At 44.4% G+C, this 19765-nt stretch overlaps 1 protein-coding gene across 5 annotated transcripts in view; it reads right to left on the bottom strand.

Annotated features, from left to right (window-relative positions):
* phf14 (PHD finger protein 14) overlaps positions 1–19765 on the bottom strand; it is a 193119-nt gene that overhangs the window by 108844 nt on the left and 64510 nt on the right. For 3 of the 5 annotated variants that reach the window (XM_054745829.2, XM_054745840.2, XM_054745842.2), the window contains exons 11-14: positions 18014–18109; positions 11478–11584; positions 11188–11319; positions 2036–2198 (exon numbers count right to left, since the gene is read on the bottom strand). In XM_054745829.2, coding sequence (XP_054601804.1) covers positions 2036–2198; positions 11188–11319; positions 11478–11584; positions 18014–18109 — 498 coding nt within the window. The remainder of the gene's footprint in view (positions 1–2035; positions 2199–11187; positions 11320–11477; positions 11585–18013; positions 18110–19765) is intronic. The other 2 variants (XM_054745836.2, XM_054745831.2) reach the window with 2 other exon arrangements.

Raw genomic sequence — 19765 nt, 5'->3', positions numbered from 1 at the left:
GATAGATAGATGATAGATAGATAGATGATAGATAGATAGATAGATAGATAGATAGATAGATAGATAGATAGATAGATAGATAGATAGATGATAGATAGATAGATAGATAGATAGATAGATAGATAGATAGATAGATAGATAGATAGATAGATAGATAGATAGATAGATGATAGATAGATGATAGATAGATAGATGATAGATAGATAGATAGATAGATAGATAGATAGATAGATAGATAGATAGATAGATAGATAGATAGATAGATAGATAGATAGATAGATAGATAGATAGATAGACAGATAAGACAGATAAGATAGATAGATAGATAGATAGATAGATAGATAGATAGATAGATAGATAGATAGATAGATAGATAGATAGATAGATGATAGATAGATAGATAGATAGATAGATAGATAGATAGATAGATAGATGATAGATAGATAGATAGATAGATAGATAGATAGATGATAGATAGATAGATAGATAGATAGATAGATAGATAGATAGATAGATAGACAGATAGATAGATAGATAGATAGATAGATAGATAGATAGATAGATAGATGATAGATGATAGATAGATAGATAGATAGATAGATAGATAGATAGATAGATAGATGATAGATAGATGATAGATAGATAGATAGATAGATAGATAGACAGATAAGACAGATAAGATAGATAGATAGATAGATAGATAGATAGATAGATAGATAGATAGATAGATAGATAGATAGATAGATAGATGATAGATAGATAGATAGATAGATGATAGATAGATAGATAGATAGATAGATAGATAGATAGATAGATAGATGATAGATAGATAGATAGATAGATAGATAGATAGATAGATAGATAGATAGATAGATAGATAGATGATAGATAGATAGATAGATAGATAGATAGATAGATAGATAGATAGATGATAGATGATAGATAGATAGATAGATAGATAGATAGATAGATAGATAGATAGATGATAGATAGATGATAGATAGATAGATAGATAGATAGATAGATGATAGATAGATGATAGATAGATAGATAGATAGATAGATAGATAGATGATAGATAGATAGATAGATAGATAGATAGATAGATAGATAGATAGATAGACAGATAGACAGATAGATAGATAGATAGATAGATAGATAGATAGATAGATAGATAGATAGATAGATAGATAGATAGATAGATAGATAGATAGACAGACAGACAGACAGATAGATAGGTATAGATTTATTACTAAAAGACAAAATCAGCTAAAACTGTTTAAGGATATTTGTTAATACTACATCACAGATGTCCAGAATTTGAAGCCTGTGTTCATCATGTGTTCATAAACGAACAGCATTTAATTTGCGTTAACGACCTGTTACCGTGGCTTAGACTTTACTGTTGCCCAGATTATCTTCCAGAGGAAGTTTTTCTGAAACCAGGTCTGTAACTGACCTCACCCCGTCTTATTTAGAAGCAGATCTTCACCCACCTGCAGCCACTGAGATCAGACACGGGGATCCATGCTACAACCTGCACAGTTGATCCGAATATTTCCTGTAGTACATATTTGCCAAAAGATTTGTACAATAATCAGATTTTTATTTTACTTCCACAAATGATAATTTTAGATTAGATATCACAGAAAACAGGGAAGGCTTGCCATAGTTAATTACAAGTCAGATGGCTCGCTGGCTGCTTCCAGGCGAGTGACTTTTGAGCGACGTGTTGGGAGACCCCCGATTTAAACCAACTCCTTTCAAAGTCGTGGAGAGTTATTATTATTAATATTATTGCTATTTAATTTTTGAATGTAATTAATTTATTTAGTGCTTCTTTACAAGGCACCCAAAGCTCTTTACAGTGAATCCATTCATCATTATTTAAACTGAAGAAATAAACATTTTCTGTAAAACAGCACCTGGCTGCAGATACGATTAGCTGCCCAAGCGTGTCTGATTCACTAACCAATAAATGGATGCATCTCTAATTCTGATCAATAAAGGTGAAAAAGAAGAAAGTCGCAACACACCGTCCCTCTCACTTGTGGTTTCTTGGGCTCCGGAGACATCTCCTGAGGAATAAACTTGATTGGTCCTTTTATCTGCCTCCTAGATCTCTTGGTACCATCGGGTAATGTCTCCATGGCAATGTCAGCCTCATCGCTGCTGGCCTGGTCACACTCTGAGCATTGCCTGAGAAGAGCAAAGAGAACCACATAGTTACGGCTAAAACCCCAAGCTGAGCAGAAAACAGTAAAATGCTCAGAAATGTGTTTCTAATTTGCTGTGAGGCTGAGTTTAACGGAAACTCCAGATCCTCTTAGGAAGGGGACGATCTCAGCTGTTAGTCTTCTGAGGCTGGCAGAAAAACCATAGTTTGGAGAAACAGAAACAGTATGGTTTCCCCAGGTTTTAACACCCCAAATTTACTACCTTTTCTGGATAACATACATGAAAATCAAGACGCTTATTTCGATATGACATAAAACACTGAATCAAATCCCAATAATAACGTCGTCATCGTCTTCCTCCGCTTATCCGAGTCCGGGTCGCGGGGGCAGCATCCCAACTAGGGAGCTCCAGACTGTCCTCTCCCCAGCCACCTTAACCAGTTCCTCCGGCGGGACTCCCAAGGCGTTCCCGGACCATATTGGAGATGTAACCTCTCCAACGTGTCCTGGGTCGACCCGGGGGCCTCCTGCTGGCAGGACATGCCCAAAACACCTGCCCAGGGAGGCGTGCAGGAGGTATCCTGACCAGATGACCAAACCACCTCAACTGACTCCTTTCGATCCGGAGGAGCAGCGGTTCTACTCCGAGTCTCTCCCGAATGTGCGAGCTCCTCACCCTATCTGTAAGGCTGAGCCCGGCCACCCTACAAAGGAAACTCATTTGGGCCGCTTGTATTCGCGATCTCGTTCTTTCGGTCATTACCCAAAGCTCATGACCATAGGTGAGGACTGGGACGTAGATCGACTGGTAAATCGAGAGCATGGCTTTCTGGCTCAGCTACCTCTTCACCGCAACAGATCGGCTCAGTGTCCGCATCACTGCAGACGCCGAACCAATCCGCCTGTCGATCTCCCGATCCCTCCTACCCTCACTCGTGAACAAGACCCCGAGATACTTAAACTCCTCCACTTGAGGTAGGACCTCTCTCCCGACCCGGAGTTGGCAAGCCACCCTTTCCCTTCGAGAACCATGGTCTCAGATTCGGAGGTGCTGATCCTCATCCCAGCCGCTTCACACTTGGCCACGAACCTACCCAGCAAGAGCTGAAGATCAGAGCTGGATGAAGCTAGAAGGACCAAATCATCCGCAAAATACAGAGACGAGATTCTCCTGCCACAAACTCGACACACTCCACACCACGGCTGCGCCTAGAAATTCTGTCCATAAAGGTTATGAACAGAACCGGTGACAAAGGGCAGCCAACCCTCACCGGGAACAGGTCCGACTTACTACCGGCTATGCGGACCAAACTCACGCCCCTCTGGTAAAGGGACTGAATGGCCCTTAACAGAAAGCCACCCACCCCATACTCCTGGAGCATGCCCCACAGGGTGCCCCTGGGGACACGGTCATAAGCCTTCTCCAAATCCACAAAACACATGTGGATTGGTTGGGCAGACTCCCATGCTCCCTCCATCACCCTTGCAAGGGTATAGAGCTGGTCCACAGTTCCACGGCCAGGACGAAAACCACATTGCTCCTCCTCAATCTGAGATTCAACTATCGATCGGACCCTCCACTCCAGTACCTTGGAGTAGACCCTTCCAGGGAGGCTGAGGAGTGTGATCCCCCTAGAGTTGGAAAACACCCTCCGGTCACCCTTCTTAAAGATGGGGACCACCACCCCGGTCTGCCACTCCCCAGGAACTGCCCACGATGACCACGCAATGTTGCAGAGACGTGTCAACCATGACAGCCCTACCACATCCATAGCCTTGAGATACCCAGGACGAATCTCATCCATCCCCCGGGACTCCGCCGCTGTGTAGTTGTTTGACTACCTCAGCAACTTCTGCCCCAGATATTGGACAGTCCATCCCCAGGTCTCCAAGCTCTGGCTCCTCCTCGGAATGCGCGTGGGTGGGATTGAGGAGCTCCTCAAAGTATTCCTTCCACCGCCCGACTATAGCCCCAGTTGATGTCAGCAGCTCCCCATCCCCACTGTAAACAGTGTGAGCGAGTTGCTGCCTCCCTCTCCTGAGGCGCCGAACAGTTTGCCAGAACCTCTTTGGCACAGATTGATAGTCTTTCTCCATGGCCTCACCAAACTCCTCCCACGCCCGAGATTTTGCCTCGGCAACTGCCACTGCTGCACCCCGCTTGGCTATCCGGTACCCGTCTGCTGCCTCCGGAGACCCACAGACCAGCCACGCCCTGTAGGCCTCCTTCTTCAGCCTGACGGCTCCCCGAACCTCTGGTGTCCACCAGCGGGTACAGGGGTTGCCACCACGACTGGCACCGGTCACCTTGCGACCACAGCTAGCAACACCCGCCTCAACGATCGCAGAGTGGAACAAGGCCCACTCGGAGTCGATGTCCCCCACTGCTCTCAGGACGCAGTCAAAGCTCTGCCGGAGGTGGGAGTTGAAGACCGTCTTGACAGGTTCTTCTGCCAAGCGTTCCCAGCAGACCCTCTATGCATTTGGGTCTGCCAGGTCTACGCGGCATCTTCCCCTGCCATCTGACCCAACTCACCACCAGGTGGTGATCAGTTGACAGCTCCGCTCCTCTCTTCACTCGGGTGTCCAAAACATACAGCCGCAGGTCAGATGATACAACTACAAAGTCTATCATCGACCTGCGACCTAGGCTGCCCTGGTACCAAGTGTACTGATGGGCAACCTTATGTTTGAACATGGTGTTCGTTATGGCCAAATTGCGGCTAGCACAGAAGTCCAATAACGAAACACCACTCGAGTTCAGATCAGGCAGGCCGTTCCTCCCAATCACACCCCACCAGGTCATGCTGTCATTGCCCACGTGAGCATTGAAGTCCCCCAGCAGGACAATGGAGTCCCCTGATGGTGCACTACCTAGCACTCGTCCCAGGGACTCCAAAAAAGGTGGGTAATCTGAACTGATATTTGGCGCATAAGCACAAACAACAGTCAGGACCCATTCTCCGACCCAAAAGCGCAGGGAAGCTACCCTCTCGTCCCCCGGGGTAAACCCCAACACACAGGCAGAGTCTTGGGGCTAACAAAAAGCCAACCCCAGCCCTCCGCCTGTCATCCGCAGAAAGTCCAGCAAAGGAGTGTGTCCAACCCCTCTCAAGGACTTAGGTTCCAGAGCCAATGCTATGTGTTGAGGTGAGTCCAACTATATCTAGCCCGTACCGCTCAACCTCTGCCACAAGCTCCTGCTCCTTCCCCGCCAGCGATGTGACGTTTCATGTCCCAATAACCAGTTTCCTTATCTGGGGATCGGACCGCCAAGGCTCCCGCCTCGGTCTGCCACCCGATCCACACTGCACTGGACCCTTCATGTTCCTCCTGCGGGTGGTGGGTCCACAGTTGGATGAGCCCATGTATCTGGTTTGGGCTGGGCCCGGCCGGGCCCCATGGGCGAAAGCCCGGCCACCAGGCGCTCGCTCACAGGCCCCAACCCCAGGCCTGGCTCCAGGGTAGGACCCCGGTAACCCTCCCCGGGCCGGGTACTCCACCTCTTTATTTTAACGTCCATGAAAGATCTTCTGAACCGTTCTTTTTCTCACTCTTCACCTAAGACCCATTTGTCATGGGAGACCCTACCAGGGATACAAAGTGCCCCAGACAACATAGCTCCAAGGATTATTAGGGCACTCAAACTCCACCACGATAAAGTGACGGTTCAAGGAGGAGCCAATAATAACTCAAAATAAAATACCGTAAATCCTCTAATACAGGCCCGGGCCTGTGTTTTACTCAGGCCTAGTCCACACGTAGCCAGGGTTTTTTAAAAACGAATATCCGCCCCTCCAAAAACTTGCATCCACACCACCGCGTTTTAAAAACAAACTCTGTCCACACGTACCCGGATAAATACGTTAAGGACATGCCAGACCTGTAGGTGGCAGTACTTCCCCCAGTCTTAACCTTGTCCTTCATCTGTGGTCTTCCGCAAGGAGCAGTAATTCTGCTTGCAAAAACAAACAAGCAGAAAGCGCTTGGACAATTGATGGATCGGGTAGTGACAGAGCGCAGCTCTGAAGGCTTCCATGATGCCGGCTAGTGTAAACACAGGTCGCACACGTGATGTCAGCATTGTTTTGTCGTGGAAAGTGACGTTGTGGACCTTAAAACTCCGGTTTTGTCTGTCCACACGCAGACACCCAAAACGGAGAAAACGCAGATCTTCACTTTGGCCGGAGTTTTTAAAAAGATCCATTTTCGTGTGAAAAAACTCCGTTTTCGTGTGGATGACAGGCCAGAACGTAGAAAAATATCTACGTTTTGGCAGATCCCCGGCTACGTGTGGACAGGGCCTCAAGCTCATCAAGCTCCAGGCCTTTATTGGAAGGAGGGCCAGAATTAGAGGCAGGCCTCAATTTCTGTTTGAGCAAAATGAACTAATGGTTCGCTGGAGTTTTTGACAATTAAAATTGCGCCCACATTTTCATAGTTAAACACATTTCCTTTAACAACGGTAGTTTCTGCTTCAGCCCTCTCCCCCCTCCCCCTGCACAGCGGCTGCAAACTCACTGAGCGCCTGCAGCCTCTCGGAGTTTCTGCTGCTCTAAACATTAAAATAATTATTTCATTTTCTGTTCCTCACTTCTGATTACCTTCAATGGTGTCTGTTTGTTGCAACCACCAGGTACAAAAACTAACTTGCTTTTATTCGACTATTTTTCTGTCCTGTCTCTGTTTATCATCTTCCTGCATCTCCTGTCAATCCTAAAGAAAAACTGCTACCTGGGTTCATATATATTCACCTCATGAGTTACCTTTGAACTGCAGTTCTAAAAGATCTACCGACCGCAAAAGCAGCGGAGTGCACGCTGCTCGCCGGCCGCATCAGTGAGGTGCGTCACCGGAGGACAAAACAGGTGATGCGCCCCGCTCTACAGCAGCGAAAAGCATCAGGCACAAAAAAAGACAGAAAACATAAAAGGAAATGAGTCGACATGAACGATTGCGTGTTAAATTAATTTTTGAGGTGGCGACACCTAATTTGATAATGTTACTGTGGCCGTGCTCAGGACACAGATGTCTGGAGCGCGTCAACAATCAGAGCTTTGCATGCGCAAGCTGGTTAAGGTTAGGATGGGGGTGAGGGGAAGGTTAAATTGCAAGAGGTTAAAGGTCACAATTTGGTTAAATGTCCGTTTTACGGCGGGTGTCAGTACCAACGCTCTGGCATAGCGCGTCGCCTCCGCCTCCCGACGCGCAGGAGCTTGTCACCTGCTGACAGCAGGCTGCCGTCTTTTCCGAGGACTGCATCTTGCCGGTCATTATCACGTGACAGTGACTAGTCGATGACAGGCATAAAAAGTCACTATAGAGCGGTGAAGTCGACTAGTGACTAGTTCATACAACCCCTGCTACTGCTCCCCAGAGTGTTCTGCAGCATAATCAGCACGTTCTCTTTGAACTTGATATCAAATTTTCGCCTCCTCTTCGTCTCCGCACCTGACATGGTTAAAGTTACCCTCGCGGTCTATCACTGGCAAATCAAAAGTGAGACGGATGACACAACCGCCCCCCTGTGGTACCTGCTTGTTACCACATTCCACCTGGCCACAATAAAAAAAAACGGCCATTATTCACCCCCGCCGACTCCGACACCGGCCAAAATGTGATATCCGGCCATTAATTGAATACAGGCCAATATTAGAGGATTTACGGTAATTAAAAACCTTTATTACAAAACACTCATTCATAAAATGTATACAGCAGCTTAGATGTCAATGGATTAGTGTGCACTGCTTGCAAAGTTAATCATCCATCCATCATCCATCCATCCACCCATCCATTTTCTTCCACTTATCTGGAGTCCATCCATCCATCCATCCATCCATCCATCCATCCATCCATCCATTTTCTTCCACTTATCCGGAGTCGGGTCATGTGGGCAGCAGCCTAAGTCGAGAGGCTCAGACTTCCCTCTCCCCAGCTACTTGGGCCAGCTTTTCTGGGGGAATCCCAAGGCGTACCCTGGTCAGGTGAGAGACATAGTCCCTCAAACTTGCCCTGGGTCTCCCTTTAGACCTCCTCCCGGGTGGAAGTGCCCAGAAAACCTCACCAGGGAGGCATCTAGAAGGCACCCAGACCAGATGCCCAAGCCACATTAACTGGCTCCTCTCGATGTGGAGGAGCAGTAAATGTGCTCCGAGCCCCTCCCGTATGACTGAGCTTCTCACCCTATCTCTAAGGGAGAGCCCAGCCACGCTGCAGAGAAAACTCATTTCGGCCGCTTGTATCCACGATCTTGTTCTTTTGGTCACTACCCAAAGCTCACGACCATAGGTGAGGGTAGGAACGTAGATCAACCTGTAAATCGAGAGCTTCGTCTTCTGACTCAGCTCTCTCTTCACCGCGACAGATCTGTAGAACGCCCGCATCACTGCAGATGCAGCACCAACCCGCCTATCGATCTTCCGATCCATCTTTCCTTCACTCGTGAACAAAATCCCGACATACTTAAACTCCTCCACTTGGGGCAGGACCTCATCCCTGACACGTAGATGGCATTCTACCGTTTTCGAATAAAGACCATGGTCTCGGATTTAGAGGAGCTGATTCTCATCCCAGCTGCTTCACACTCGGCTGCGAACCGGCCCAGTGAAAGCTGAAGATCACGTTCTGATTAGGCCAACAGGACCACATCATCTGCAAAAAGCAGAGACCTGATCCTCATGCCACCAAAACGGATGCTCTCAACACCTTGGCTGCGCCTAGAAATCCTGTCCATGGTTACGATTAGAATCTGTGACAAAGGGCAGCCTTGGCGGAGTCCAACTCCCACCGGGAACGAGCCCGACTTACTGCCGGCAATGCGGACCAACCTCTGATACCGGTCATACAGGTATGTGTGTGTGTGTGTAAACTGTCTGAATGGTTTTCATAAAAGGGTGACTTAACCAACCACAGGGGAAAACTAGGCAGAGGAGGATAAATTAAGGAACTTCTCAAATTCTGTACATTTTCTAAATTGTTTGCCCAAAGAAAAAGAAAAAAATTTAGAGCTTGGGTCATAAAGACCAACAACAGCCCCAAATGATTTAGTAAAAAATTAAATTAATTAATAGTTAAATGTGACTCTGTGAGTAGTGTTTTCTGGTTTGGTTTTTCCCCGGTTCATTCCAGTTAATTCCACACTCGGAAATGTCCTCTTCTGAGTAGAAATAATGAACTGGAACACCCCTAAAGTCTACTTTGAGGTTCAATATAGCAGCTCCTTTTAATAACAATAGTAGCTGTGGTGGAAACGTGTTTATTTTACAAGATAAACTTTTAAGAGTGCATCTAAAATCAATGTTATGTACAGTTGCATATTTTCCGAGGTAAAAGCAACGCAACGTGACGTCCGTCCTCCACACAGCATAGGGAGCTTAAGTCACTTCTGGACCACGGGTCCCCGGAAGAAGGAAAAAATGAATGCAAGTCTATGGAGCTAAAAATGCTATTTTATAATTCCACTTGTTTTGTGCCATGGATTTCACATATGATGTTTGTGAATTTTAAAGACACAGTTTGATACCAAGAACGAGCTTACGTTTGAACGGGGGGGACGTTATTTTAGTTTTTTTGTGAAAATAAGTCCAGGACTACAAATGCGCATCACGAATGTGATGTCATCGAACCAGACACGGAGAAGACTGAGGGAAAATGGCTGTAAGTTCAGAAAACTTCCCACAGGAGGAAAGAACCACCATAAATCTGGTCATTCGGTAAGAAGCAGCTACGCGAGGGGAGAGGAGATTATGTGGTGACGTCACATATGCGACGTGCCGATTTCTGCTTTGTAGTCATGCTAATTACGAACTTTTACAAGCTAATAAATCTCAAAGTATGTGACTGGCGTGGTCAAAACACCCATCATTACTTTTCATTTAAATAGCGGTACAACATGTGTGTGATCCAGGGCGTAAGGCAAAGCGGGTTAGAAAATAGCTCTTTTTAGCCCCGTTGACTTGCATTAACTTTTTAGTTCTTCCCATGATGCGGAAGTGACTTAGGCTCCCTATAGGCAGAGAAGAGTAGACGCAGCACCGACCGCTACTGCCAATGGTAGTCACATTTGTGGGTTCTACTCTATAAACTCTATGGTTAGCAGGATGCTTTAGCTAGGCAGCGGCTTTAGCTCCGTGGAGATCTGGAGCTTGAACCTCAAAAGACTCAAAAAACTAAAGAGTTCACGAACGATTGTTCAGTGAATGTGTTTGAGCACAACACTGCTAAAGAGACTTAAACGGTTCTTTGTGTTGCTGAGCCAAAATCCAAACTGAAATATAATTTTTAATAATCACCCAAACTTACTTAAGTTCACCCCTCTGGCTACAGAGTTTTCAATACAGCACAACCAGGTACAGCAGGCTTTTCGCTACACGATGAGACATGCTCCTCTGTTTTCTATAATCAGTAGTTTATGGTGAAGCATCACTGCTAGTCAAACCAGCTAGGGTTAAAGAGGAAACGTGTTAAAAACTGGTATTTGAAGGTTTCCACGGCTGATATTGTAGTGGTTTACTACAGGATCTAAAGTCTGATTTAGGTTGAGAAACAAGCCGCTGCTTCCTGCTCTGTTTATTGTTAAGAAGAGGAGTGTGATAGTCTGCTGAATGCAGCACCATAATTAACTCTGACTCTGCATCCAGACACTTTATTCCATTCAGTGTCTAATTCTGAATCAATAAAGCAAAAAGAGCTCTATTAGAATTAGAGGAATTACTCCAGTTGAGCCTTGACTGCATTACATAAACACATCACACAGTACAACACCAGCTGCTTTCTTACCCTCTTTCATTCACAGAAGACATTAAAACACTATAATCCCCCTTCAAGGCAGCAGTAGCTGCTCAGTGACCACCATGAATCCAGTATACGGCACTGGTCATCACATCTACAGGATTGATGTGCTACACCCCCTCATGGTCCAAAGAAAACGTTGCCATTTCCAACAATTTGACTAGGATTGACCCAACAGAGTGTTTTGGTGGTTTCTCCAGGAGACCATGGGTGACACCTACCAGTAGCTGTTCTTGGTCTTCTTGGGCATTCGTGTAAGCGGAGGCTCCAAGCAGCCCAGGTGGTAATACAGTTTGCACGTGTCACACAGCACCAGAAGATGTTGGTCCTGGTTCTTCTTACAGATTCCACAGCTGTAGAAAGACGCCACAGGCTGAGGGTTTAACAAACTCCACGTGGAAATGGACATTAGAGTGACACATGGCGTGTTTTAGGCAAACTTTTGAAGCTGAAATTACATCTCACAGTTCCAACTCTGCAAATCCATCCATGTGTGACGGTGTGCGCATACCTGTAGAGGACGGCTGGCAGGCTGGACGACTTTCCAGGTGATCCTCCTTCCTTCTTGCTGGGTTTCCTTTCTTTGGGAGCTTTCAGAATTGTGGGAGTGTTCAGCTTCTTCCCAAACAAACAAAGATAAAGACAGCATAACAAAGTTGGTTTTGGATTTTAATAACACAAAACTGGACTTAAGTTTCTTCACACCAAAGGTCAGGAAGAGAGGAGCCTGTTGCATGTGGCAGGTAACAGCTGATAGTCCGATTATTCTCGTCTGAATCTCAGATGCAGCACTGCCACGAAGGTTAATTAAAAATGTATCTTGTGGGCGCCGAGTCTGTCGCTAGACAGACAAGGTTTCCCCTGAGGACGCTCTAATCTGGACATGCATGCTCTGCCTGCAGCACATTGACTTGTCCTGCAGAGACACCTGATAGACAGAGGAACAGGTGGCCAAAGCAGGAGAGCTCACCGAGGCCATCTCCTCAGTCTGGGCCAGGGTCAGACCAGGGAGGGTGTCCTCCGCTGATATGAGGCAGGTTTAGTTGCTCAGGGCGACAACGACAATTACAGTGAGGTTTTTTAATGAACATTCTCCATAAAAAAAAACACCCAAACATCAGAATTGTCACACCAAACTGCTTTTAGTAGAGAGGACTCCCTTTATTTGAGTCTAGTGGTGAATGTCCAGTACAACAGAACCCTTAAAAACAACACAACACCTCCCAGTCTGTGCTCTTCAGCATTAAGACTAATCCTTGCATGCAGCAATCTTTGTACCCTACAGCTCCTGTTATCTATGGTGTGGTATGGGGGCCAAAATTAAGACTACTGCCCAGCAGCAGGAGGCTATATAAATTCTGAAGCAAACTACCGACCTGATTAATGATAAGCTGGCACCGGTAACTGAGAGGCTGGCGCTGCTTACTGAGAAATAACACCTTTACCGGCGTTACTACTAGATACACTAAGGACTAGCAGCCCTCGGCTGGTCATTGACTGGTTCACACTCCCTCTGCTGTGTATTAGCATGGATAGGTTAGCGTTAGCCTGGACAGGCTGGTGTTAGCATTGGAGAGGCTAGCCATTAGCGTGCCTAGGCTGGCCACTAGCTGGATTTCCTACCCCCTTGACGGACCATTAGCATGGATAGGCTGGCGTTAGCATTGGAGAGGCTAGCCATTAGCGTGCCTAGGCTGGCCACTAGCTGACTAGTGACTCTCCAAGACATGCTATTGGCTAGCCTCTCCGATGCTAATGTCAGCCTATCCATGCTTAAGGTCCGTCAAGGGGGTAGGAAATCCAGCTAGTGGCATGCCTAGGCACGCTAATGGCTAGCCTGCTTTACGGCAACAGCTGTTTACTCTGCCGGTAGCTAATACAAAAGCTAGCCGTTAGCCTTTTCACTTCGCCGACCACCAATAAAAAGCACATCTTGTTTGCATCATGGCGAAGCCAGGAAGTAAAAGTAAGATAGTGATGTTTTTGGAGGTGAAGCAAAGAGCTAAAACCAGAGTGAACATCGGTGTGGCCTACACTAAATAGAAGGAGTTAAAGAAAGCTACGACATCATGGATTGATGATGGCCTGGCTTTGTTGCTTCTGGACTTGTAAGTAATAATATTTGTTGTTCAACAGTGTTGATCTTTTTACTTCGTGTGTCTCATGTTAGCATTAGCACTTTGTTAGCACTAGCTACAGCAGGCTGCTGCAGGGTTGTTTATGACAGATGTAATTCTGATTCCAACCAGTAGGAGGGAAGCAGGAAACATATTAAGTGCTGCTTTAAATCAGTTTCTGCGCGAGGTTGGTAGATGTGCTGAACTTTGAGGAGCACCAGGAACAAAAGCCCGGCCTGCTGACGGGATGAGTGATGCCGGCCTCACTTTCGGACATCTGCTATGCCTGCAGATGCACAGGCAGGATGACAAATAGGAGACGGAAACGTAGCAGACAGATGACACAAAAGCACACCATGCTTTGACGGATGCTCCTAGCTTTAACCGCGTGCGTTCATAATTAGGTGATTTATGCTGGTCATTGCAGAATCAGACCTAGTCCCTCAAGTTCCAGTCCATTTATCTGTCTCGTGTTAAAATCATTTCATCGTTCATCCACCACATTATAACGCTGATCAGCTGAACTTCAGATTCTGTGTTTTATCAATCCTCTTCTACACGTAACTGAAAACTTTTAGTGGCTCTGGTGCTAAATGACAAGATCAAACATTTTCAGACAAGAAAAATACAAGCAGGAGTGAAAAGTGAACGAATGCAGCAAATATATTACATAATCTTAAAAATAAAAGTCTTTAATGTGTAACCCTAACCCATAATACTTTTATTAGAAAAAGACAGTTATCTGGATTTGAGTTATTTAACTGAACTCGGTTTAGGAGATGTGGAGTTCTGCATCACAGAGTGACTGTGGGGATTTGCAGCGTTAAGAAAGAGGATACGTTCACAGCTCCTCTTCTCCACGGGTGTCACAGACGCTGAAAACACCACATAACATCTACAATTCAAAAACACAAAGCAGGGGTCATTCACAGGAAGGCTGGAGTAGGAATTCTTAACTGGAGGATGCTGCGAGAATACGAGGTCAGAAAGCAGAGCGAGGTCGGAGACCAGAATCACAGGAGCTGGAATCCTTTAGGAACAATCAGGGCCAAAAACGTGGAACCAAAACGAGAGCAGCGAAAGAACGCTGAATCCATGTATTTAGATTCAAACGAAAACATAAACTCAAAACATTTAAAGTGATTTTTTTTTGTTTTTAATTGGGACACACACAAAAAAGCTTATTTGTCATATCTTCAGTTTAGGCTCGATTCAAAAACACGAAAGGGAAAAACAATGGGCTGCAACAACTAATATTAAAGGTGTAGTTTACTTGTTTAATCAATGCATTTGCAGTGGTCTCTAGCAGGAATGCATGCCTTGCGAGTCGTACAGGGGGAGTTACCGGTGCACCTGTTTCAGGATGAACCAAATCACAGCTGAGCTCCTGATATTTGGACATCTCTTCTCTGATTGGATAACAGCAACATGACTACCACTGACTCTGCTTACTTTGTAACACTGTAGTTTTATCTCCACAAATAACACAAGCCTGGAGGAGTTCTGCTGTGTGGGGGACTGGCTAATGCTAACAGTTAGCTTTTACTCAGCAGTTTCCTGGATGCTAAAACAACAACCTTCCCCTCATGAGTCAAAATGGTTCAGTCCATGAATGTTAAAGGTTGAATATGGAACAAGTTAATATGAAGCTATAATTTTAAAGAGACAATGTGTAGTTTTGTACCATTAATCTCTGGAAATATACATCAAAATGTTGTAGAAAATCTATGAAATGATGCCCAGTTGTTGAACAAAATTGGCAACTTTGTAACATATAACCATAAAAATCACATCTAAAATACAAGGGAGCGGGTCTAAGTCTCAGGAGGATGCCATATTAGACGCCATGCTTCCTTCCACAGGAGCCCATGAGGACAAACAGCATTTACTGATTTGTAACAAACTGTTACTTTTGTCATTCTTAAATGTCGTTTTACACATTTACCTCTTCACTTGTTGCCAGTGATGAAAGGGAGTCTGATGTACTTGGTATTTTACGAAAGTTAGCACTTCCCAGGGCTTTTTGACTCTAGTGAGCATCCGTTGGTAAAGTCTTACTCCAACACAAAAATACTGCTTGCTTGCAACAATTTAGGTATCTGCTGCCCCCATCGCCTGAAAAAATACACACTGTCACTTTAAACATAATACCTTTACAGGGTTTTGTGCAGAATGAAGGTACAGTATTTCCTTTAAAAGCTAAATTTTAGTTACATAGTTTTTGGACGGGAACCTCACTGGGCTTATGTTTATATCTACCAGCCAATAGAGGGCACCATTGTGAGTTGCCAAACAGCACAGCGAGGCTGACAATGAGGAAAATGGTGGACTCGGCAAGTCAAGCAGCTGCTTCTGGCTCCAGAAGATGTCGTTATCCTTCTCGGAGGAGGAGCGACCATAAAAGATCTAAAACTAGAGTGAGTTCAGGTGAAGCCTGCAACAGATGGACCCAGATAAAAAAAATTTAACATATCGGAAGCAAACCTGGTTTCTCGATGGCTGGAAACCTTGTTCTGTTGTTGCACCTACAACATTCACACACTAGATGTCACTTTGGTGCTTGTGTTTCATATTCCATTTTTAAGTGACTGTGTGATGCAGATCTGTCAGGATTTTCTGATCCTAGTTTCACCATCTATTTTGTATCAGAAGCTAATGCAGGAGATAGGTGTAGGAGACTATTTTTATGTTCAGTCTTCATGAAAAACTCAAGAGTGACTGATTATAATCAGGAAAAAAAACACTAGAGAAATAGATTTTCAGTCAACCACACCTTTAAACCTGCATCATCTCATCCCAAGTCCGTAAACTCAAAGAAATAAATTTCCTCACGAGGAATACAGAACATTACATCTTGTCTCATCAGACACTTTGTTAAAGTAAAGTTAACAAAAGCATGTTCTTGAGAGTATACGCTGGATAAATTCACTCCTAACTTGAAAGCAAACACTAACAGAGAGAAAAATAATTTAACAAACCAACGTCCCTTTGTTTAGGCTGCAGGGTTTGAAAACATCTCATTGAGCGAGTCATTCAGATTTGCAGGGAAATGTTCTGCTGCAGCAGCAGCTCAGAATGATCAAACCTCTCCGTGTTTATCTACGGCCAACATGAACGTTCAACAGCTTTTATGTTCATCGGGTGAAACAGGACAACAGAGACTTTCAGAAGAGACGTGCACAAGTAGGAGGCACCACAGCAAAAACACTAGCACAGCAAGGCGAGCCAGTGCAGAGTTTGTTTATATGGAGATATTTCTAAGATGTCTAGAAAATCAAGATTTCTAATTTGTAGCTTCTAGTAAATGAACAGAAGGAGAGAAGAGCTCCATTTATGTGTTTGAGACTGGCGTTTATTCATGGAACAAATACAGTCTCACCAGAATATGGCTTTTTTTTTTTACATAGTTTTTATTCTTTAAAATTATGTATTAGAATTATTTTTATTTAAAAAAATTATTTCATAAAAACTCAACTGCAGAATTTAATCTTCAAGAATTCAACAACAAATGAGGTGACTTCCTCCTGACCCAAGCCAAAACAACCGTCTTTCAATCGAGTTGACATCTCACTGGTGTCACATGATCAGAGGAGCGTAATTTGATTGGCTAAAAGCCACTCACAATACTCACATTTCCTCAACAAATCAAAACGTCTGTGTAGAAAATGTCAGACATACTAGACACTTATTTTCTAATTATTGGAAAATGGCAAAAGAACAGCAAAGTTCCTCTTGCTGGTCAAAAGCAGAAGTCGCAGCAGCAGTAGGACAGAAATGACTGGGATTGCATCTGTTCAAGTCTGTAAAGTAAAGTCTTCATAAAGCCACTTTGTTGTTATTATACATCGTCTGTCAACAATAATGCAATGGGTTTAAATGAAAATACCTTCAGATGAGGTCTTTTGTCTTTCAGGTTCTAGATCTGGGATGTCCCGAAACAACTTTTTCACCTCTGATACGATACCGATATTGCAACCTTCAGTACCGATCAATACCGATATCAATCCAATACGATTTTAGCACAAATCATACAAACTTTTACCTGTTTTGTAGTGTGGAATGTACGAAAGGCTCGATCAAGTGATATTACCCAATCGGAGAACAAGAGTCAGCAACAGTAAGTATGAAAAAAAATGACTTTTTTTTTAAACCATTGGTTGCAACAATACGAACCTCAACAGACTGAGTATATAGAAGATTTTTAATGCAGTCCAATATAATCTGATAGTGTTTTTGGGACGATAACGAATTACTTCCGATATTGACATCGGAACGGGACGTCCATATTCTGGATCATATCTAATAAATCTCTCACCCCTCCTTTCCACCGGAGCCGTGACGGAGCCGTCAGCAGCACGTCATAGCTGCTGATAGGAACCGCTGTGGTCAAAAGAACCTTTTCCACCGGAGCCGTCAGCAGCGCGAGTCGGCTGCGTCTCAGGAGCAGCATGCCGCGGCCCTTACGCGCCGGTTCTATTTTCTACTCGCTACGCCTCTGAAACGGGTCAAGTTAGACAATTTTGGGGAAGGAAAGACAGGAAATCGGACGTGGAAACGGAGCGAAGCTTCCTGAGATTTTCAGAATAAAGAAACGTACTGCCTTCCGGTTGCTTTACTTTAAAAAAAAGTAATCACCTAGCTAGCGGTCTCCTTTGTTTTTCCATAATGGACGACGAAAGGTTGATTACTGAAGTGATTACTCCTGCTTGTTGTTGTGTTTACTGACGAAGTCACGTGTGATTTTGCTAATGTCGCGTGACTTTGTGCTGTCGGTGACAGCTGCTCCCCTGCAGCTTCGCCTCTCGTGGGAAGGGCCAAGCAGCAGCATACGCGAGCAAGGCATGCTGCTGCAGTAGCGTGCTGCTGACGGCTCCGGTGGAAAGGAGGGGTCAGTTTTATCTCTGGACAGCACTGGTTCTGAGTGTGATACCTGGCCCACGATGCTGCCCAGCAGAGTCCAAATGGCCTGGCCTTCACTCCGCAGGGTTCCGTTTACATTCAGCAGATCCTCCAGGAACTCACACAGCTGCATCATGGGAAAAACACAAACACACACACACACAAACAGGTGAGCAGACCAAAGGCCAAAACAAGAGCTGTTACGTTACACACACTTTCGTCACACCCTTCAGTGAGAACATGGGAGATTTACTGAGCTTTGTCCATCAGGTCATTCCATTTCCGTTTATAGCTAGAACTTCAAACAAGCTTGTTCAGTTTACTTCAGTTTGCTTCTTGTTTCAAGAGTAAAAACTGATTTCTGATACTTTTCTGCCTCCTATGATGTGAATGAAAATTAGAAATAACAGATAATGTTTTGTTGTTATTGTAGAAAATATGAAAATTATTATTTTGGATTAAAACATTTCCTCGTGGAAGAACTTCGATTGCTAGTGTGAACGAGCTCTTTGCACTTAGCCATGGTGCACTTGAAGTCTGAAAAAACACACCTGATTTTCTACTTTGACATTGGTTGATGACTGATTAAGAGAATCATGATGAGCAGATTCTGATCACCAGCCATGTTTCTGAATTTTGGACCAAAATGACTGATTAAAGAATTCAGAAAAGAGGAAAATGCTTCAAACCAAATGATGGATTCAAGGGTTACTTTGAACCACGCGGCGGTGGACGTTTAAAGGTGCGGTTCACTCGTTTAATCAATACACCTGCAGTAGTCTCTGGTAGGACTGAATGCCTAGGAAGCAGTAACTGAATTGCTTGTGTCAGCATGGACAGGTCAGCTGCTGCAGAGTGGCAGCTATGTGCCGGCTTTTGCGTGACCTTTGGTTGACTCTTCATCACTGCCAATTCTGGCTTTCCCAGGATGCACTGATTAACTTTTCCCATCCTTCACATTTTTTAATCCCAAATTTTACCTTTCCTATTTGTATTTTTGTCTTTTTTTGTTCTTATGAGACATCTTGTGATTTTTTAAATTGAGAGGCACTTTAAAAATCGTATCGTATCGTTGTAACATGGATGTTTGATTTCCACAAATAACTCAAGCCTGGAGGAGTTATTCTGTGTGGTGGAGTTGCTAATGCTAATAACGGTTAGCTTCTACTAGGCAAAGACATTCTCTGCTCCTGGATAATAAACCAGCAGCCTTCCCCATCGTGAGTTAAGATGAGTCCATGAATTTAAGTGACAGTGTGACGTAGATCTGTCAAGCCTTTTGTAATCCTAGAGTTTCAATGTCTATTTTCTATCAGAAACTAATGCAGGAGAAAGGTGTAGGAGACTATTTTCATGTTCAGCCTGCATGAAAAACCCACAGTGACCAATTATACTTAGAAATAATCACACCTTTAACATGTGATTGCATCGTCAACCCAGATGTGCCTCACTTCTGATCAGAACACACACGGATCACATTTAGTGAGCCTGTGCTGAGTTATACCAGAACTTGTTATGTTAAATATTATTAGTGTCACTAATTATATAAAATAATATTGTTTGGACTAGTTATGATAAACCTAACCATCTTGTCCGGGTATTAAAAGTTATTAGTGAGTTGTTGTTTTTTACTATTAACTGTGTGAGGACACCTGTGCTGGACTGGAGACATGCCCAGGTGTGCCCCGCCTCTCACCTGGTGACTGATGGAAACAGACAGCAGTTCTCTAGGAGTGCATTTTGCAGAAGACGTAGCTAAACGAGTCAGAGCTGGTTATGTTCA

The sequence above is a fragment of the Nothobranchius furzeri genome, chromosome 11 (genome assembly GCF_043380555.1).
Source record: "Nothobranchius furzeri strain GRZ-AD chromosome 11, NfurGRZ-RIMD1, whole genome shotgun sequence".
Taxonomy (NCBI): domain Eukaryota; kingdom Metazoa; phylum Chordata; class Actinopteri; order Cyprinodontiformes; family Nothobranchiidae; genus Nothobranchius; species Nothobranchius furzeri.
The sequence above is the reverse complement of the archived record's forward strand: the minus strand, read 5'-3'. Positions and strand labels throughout refer to the sequence as shown.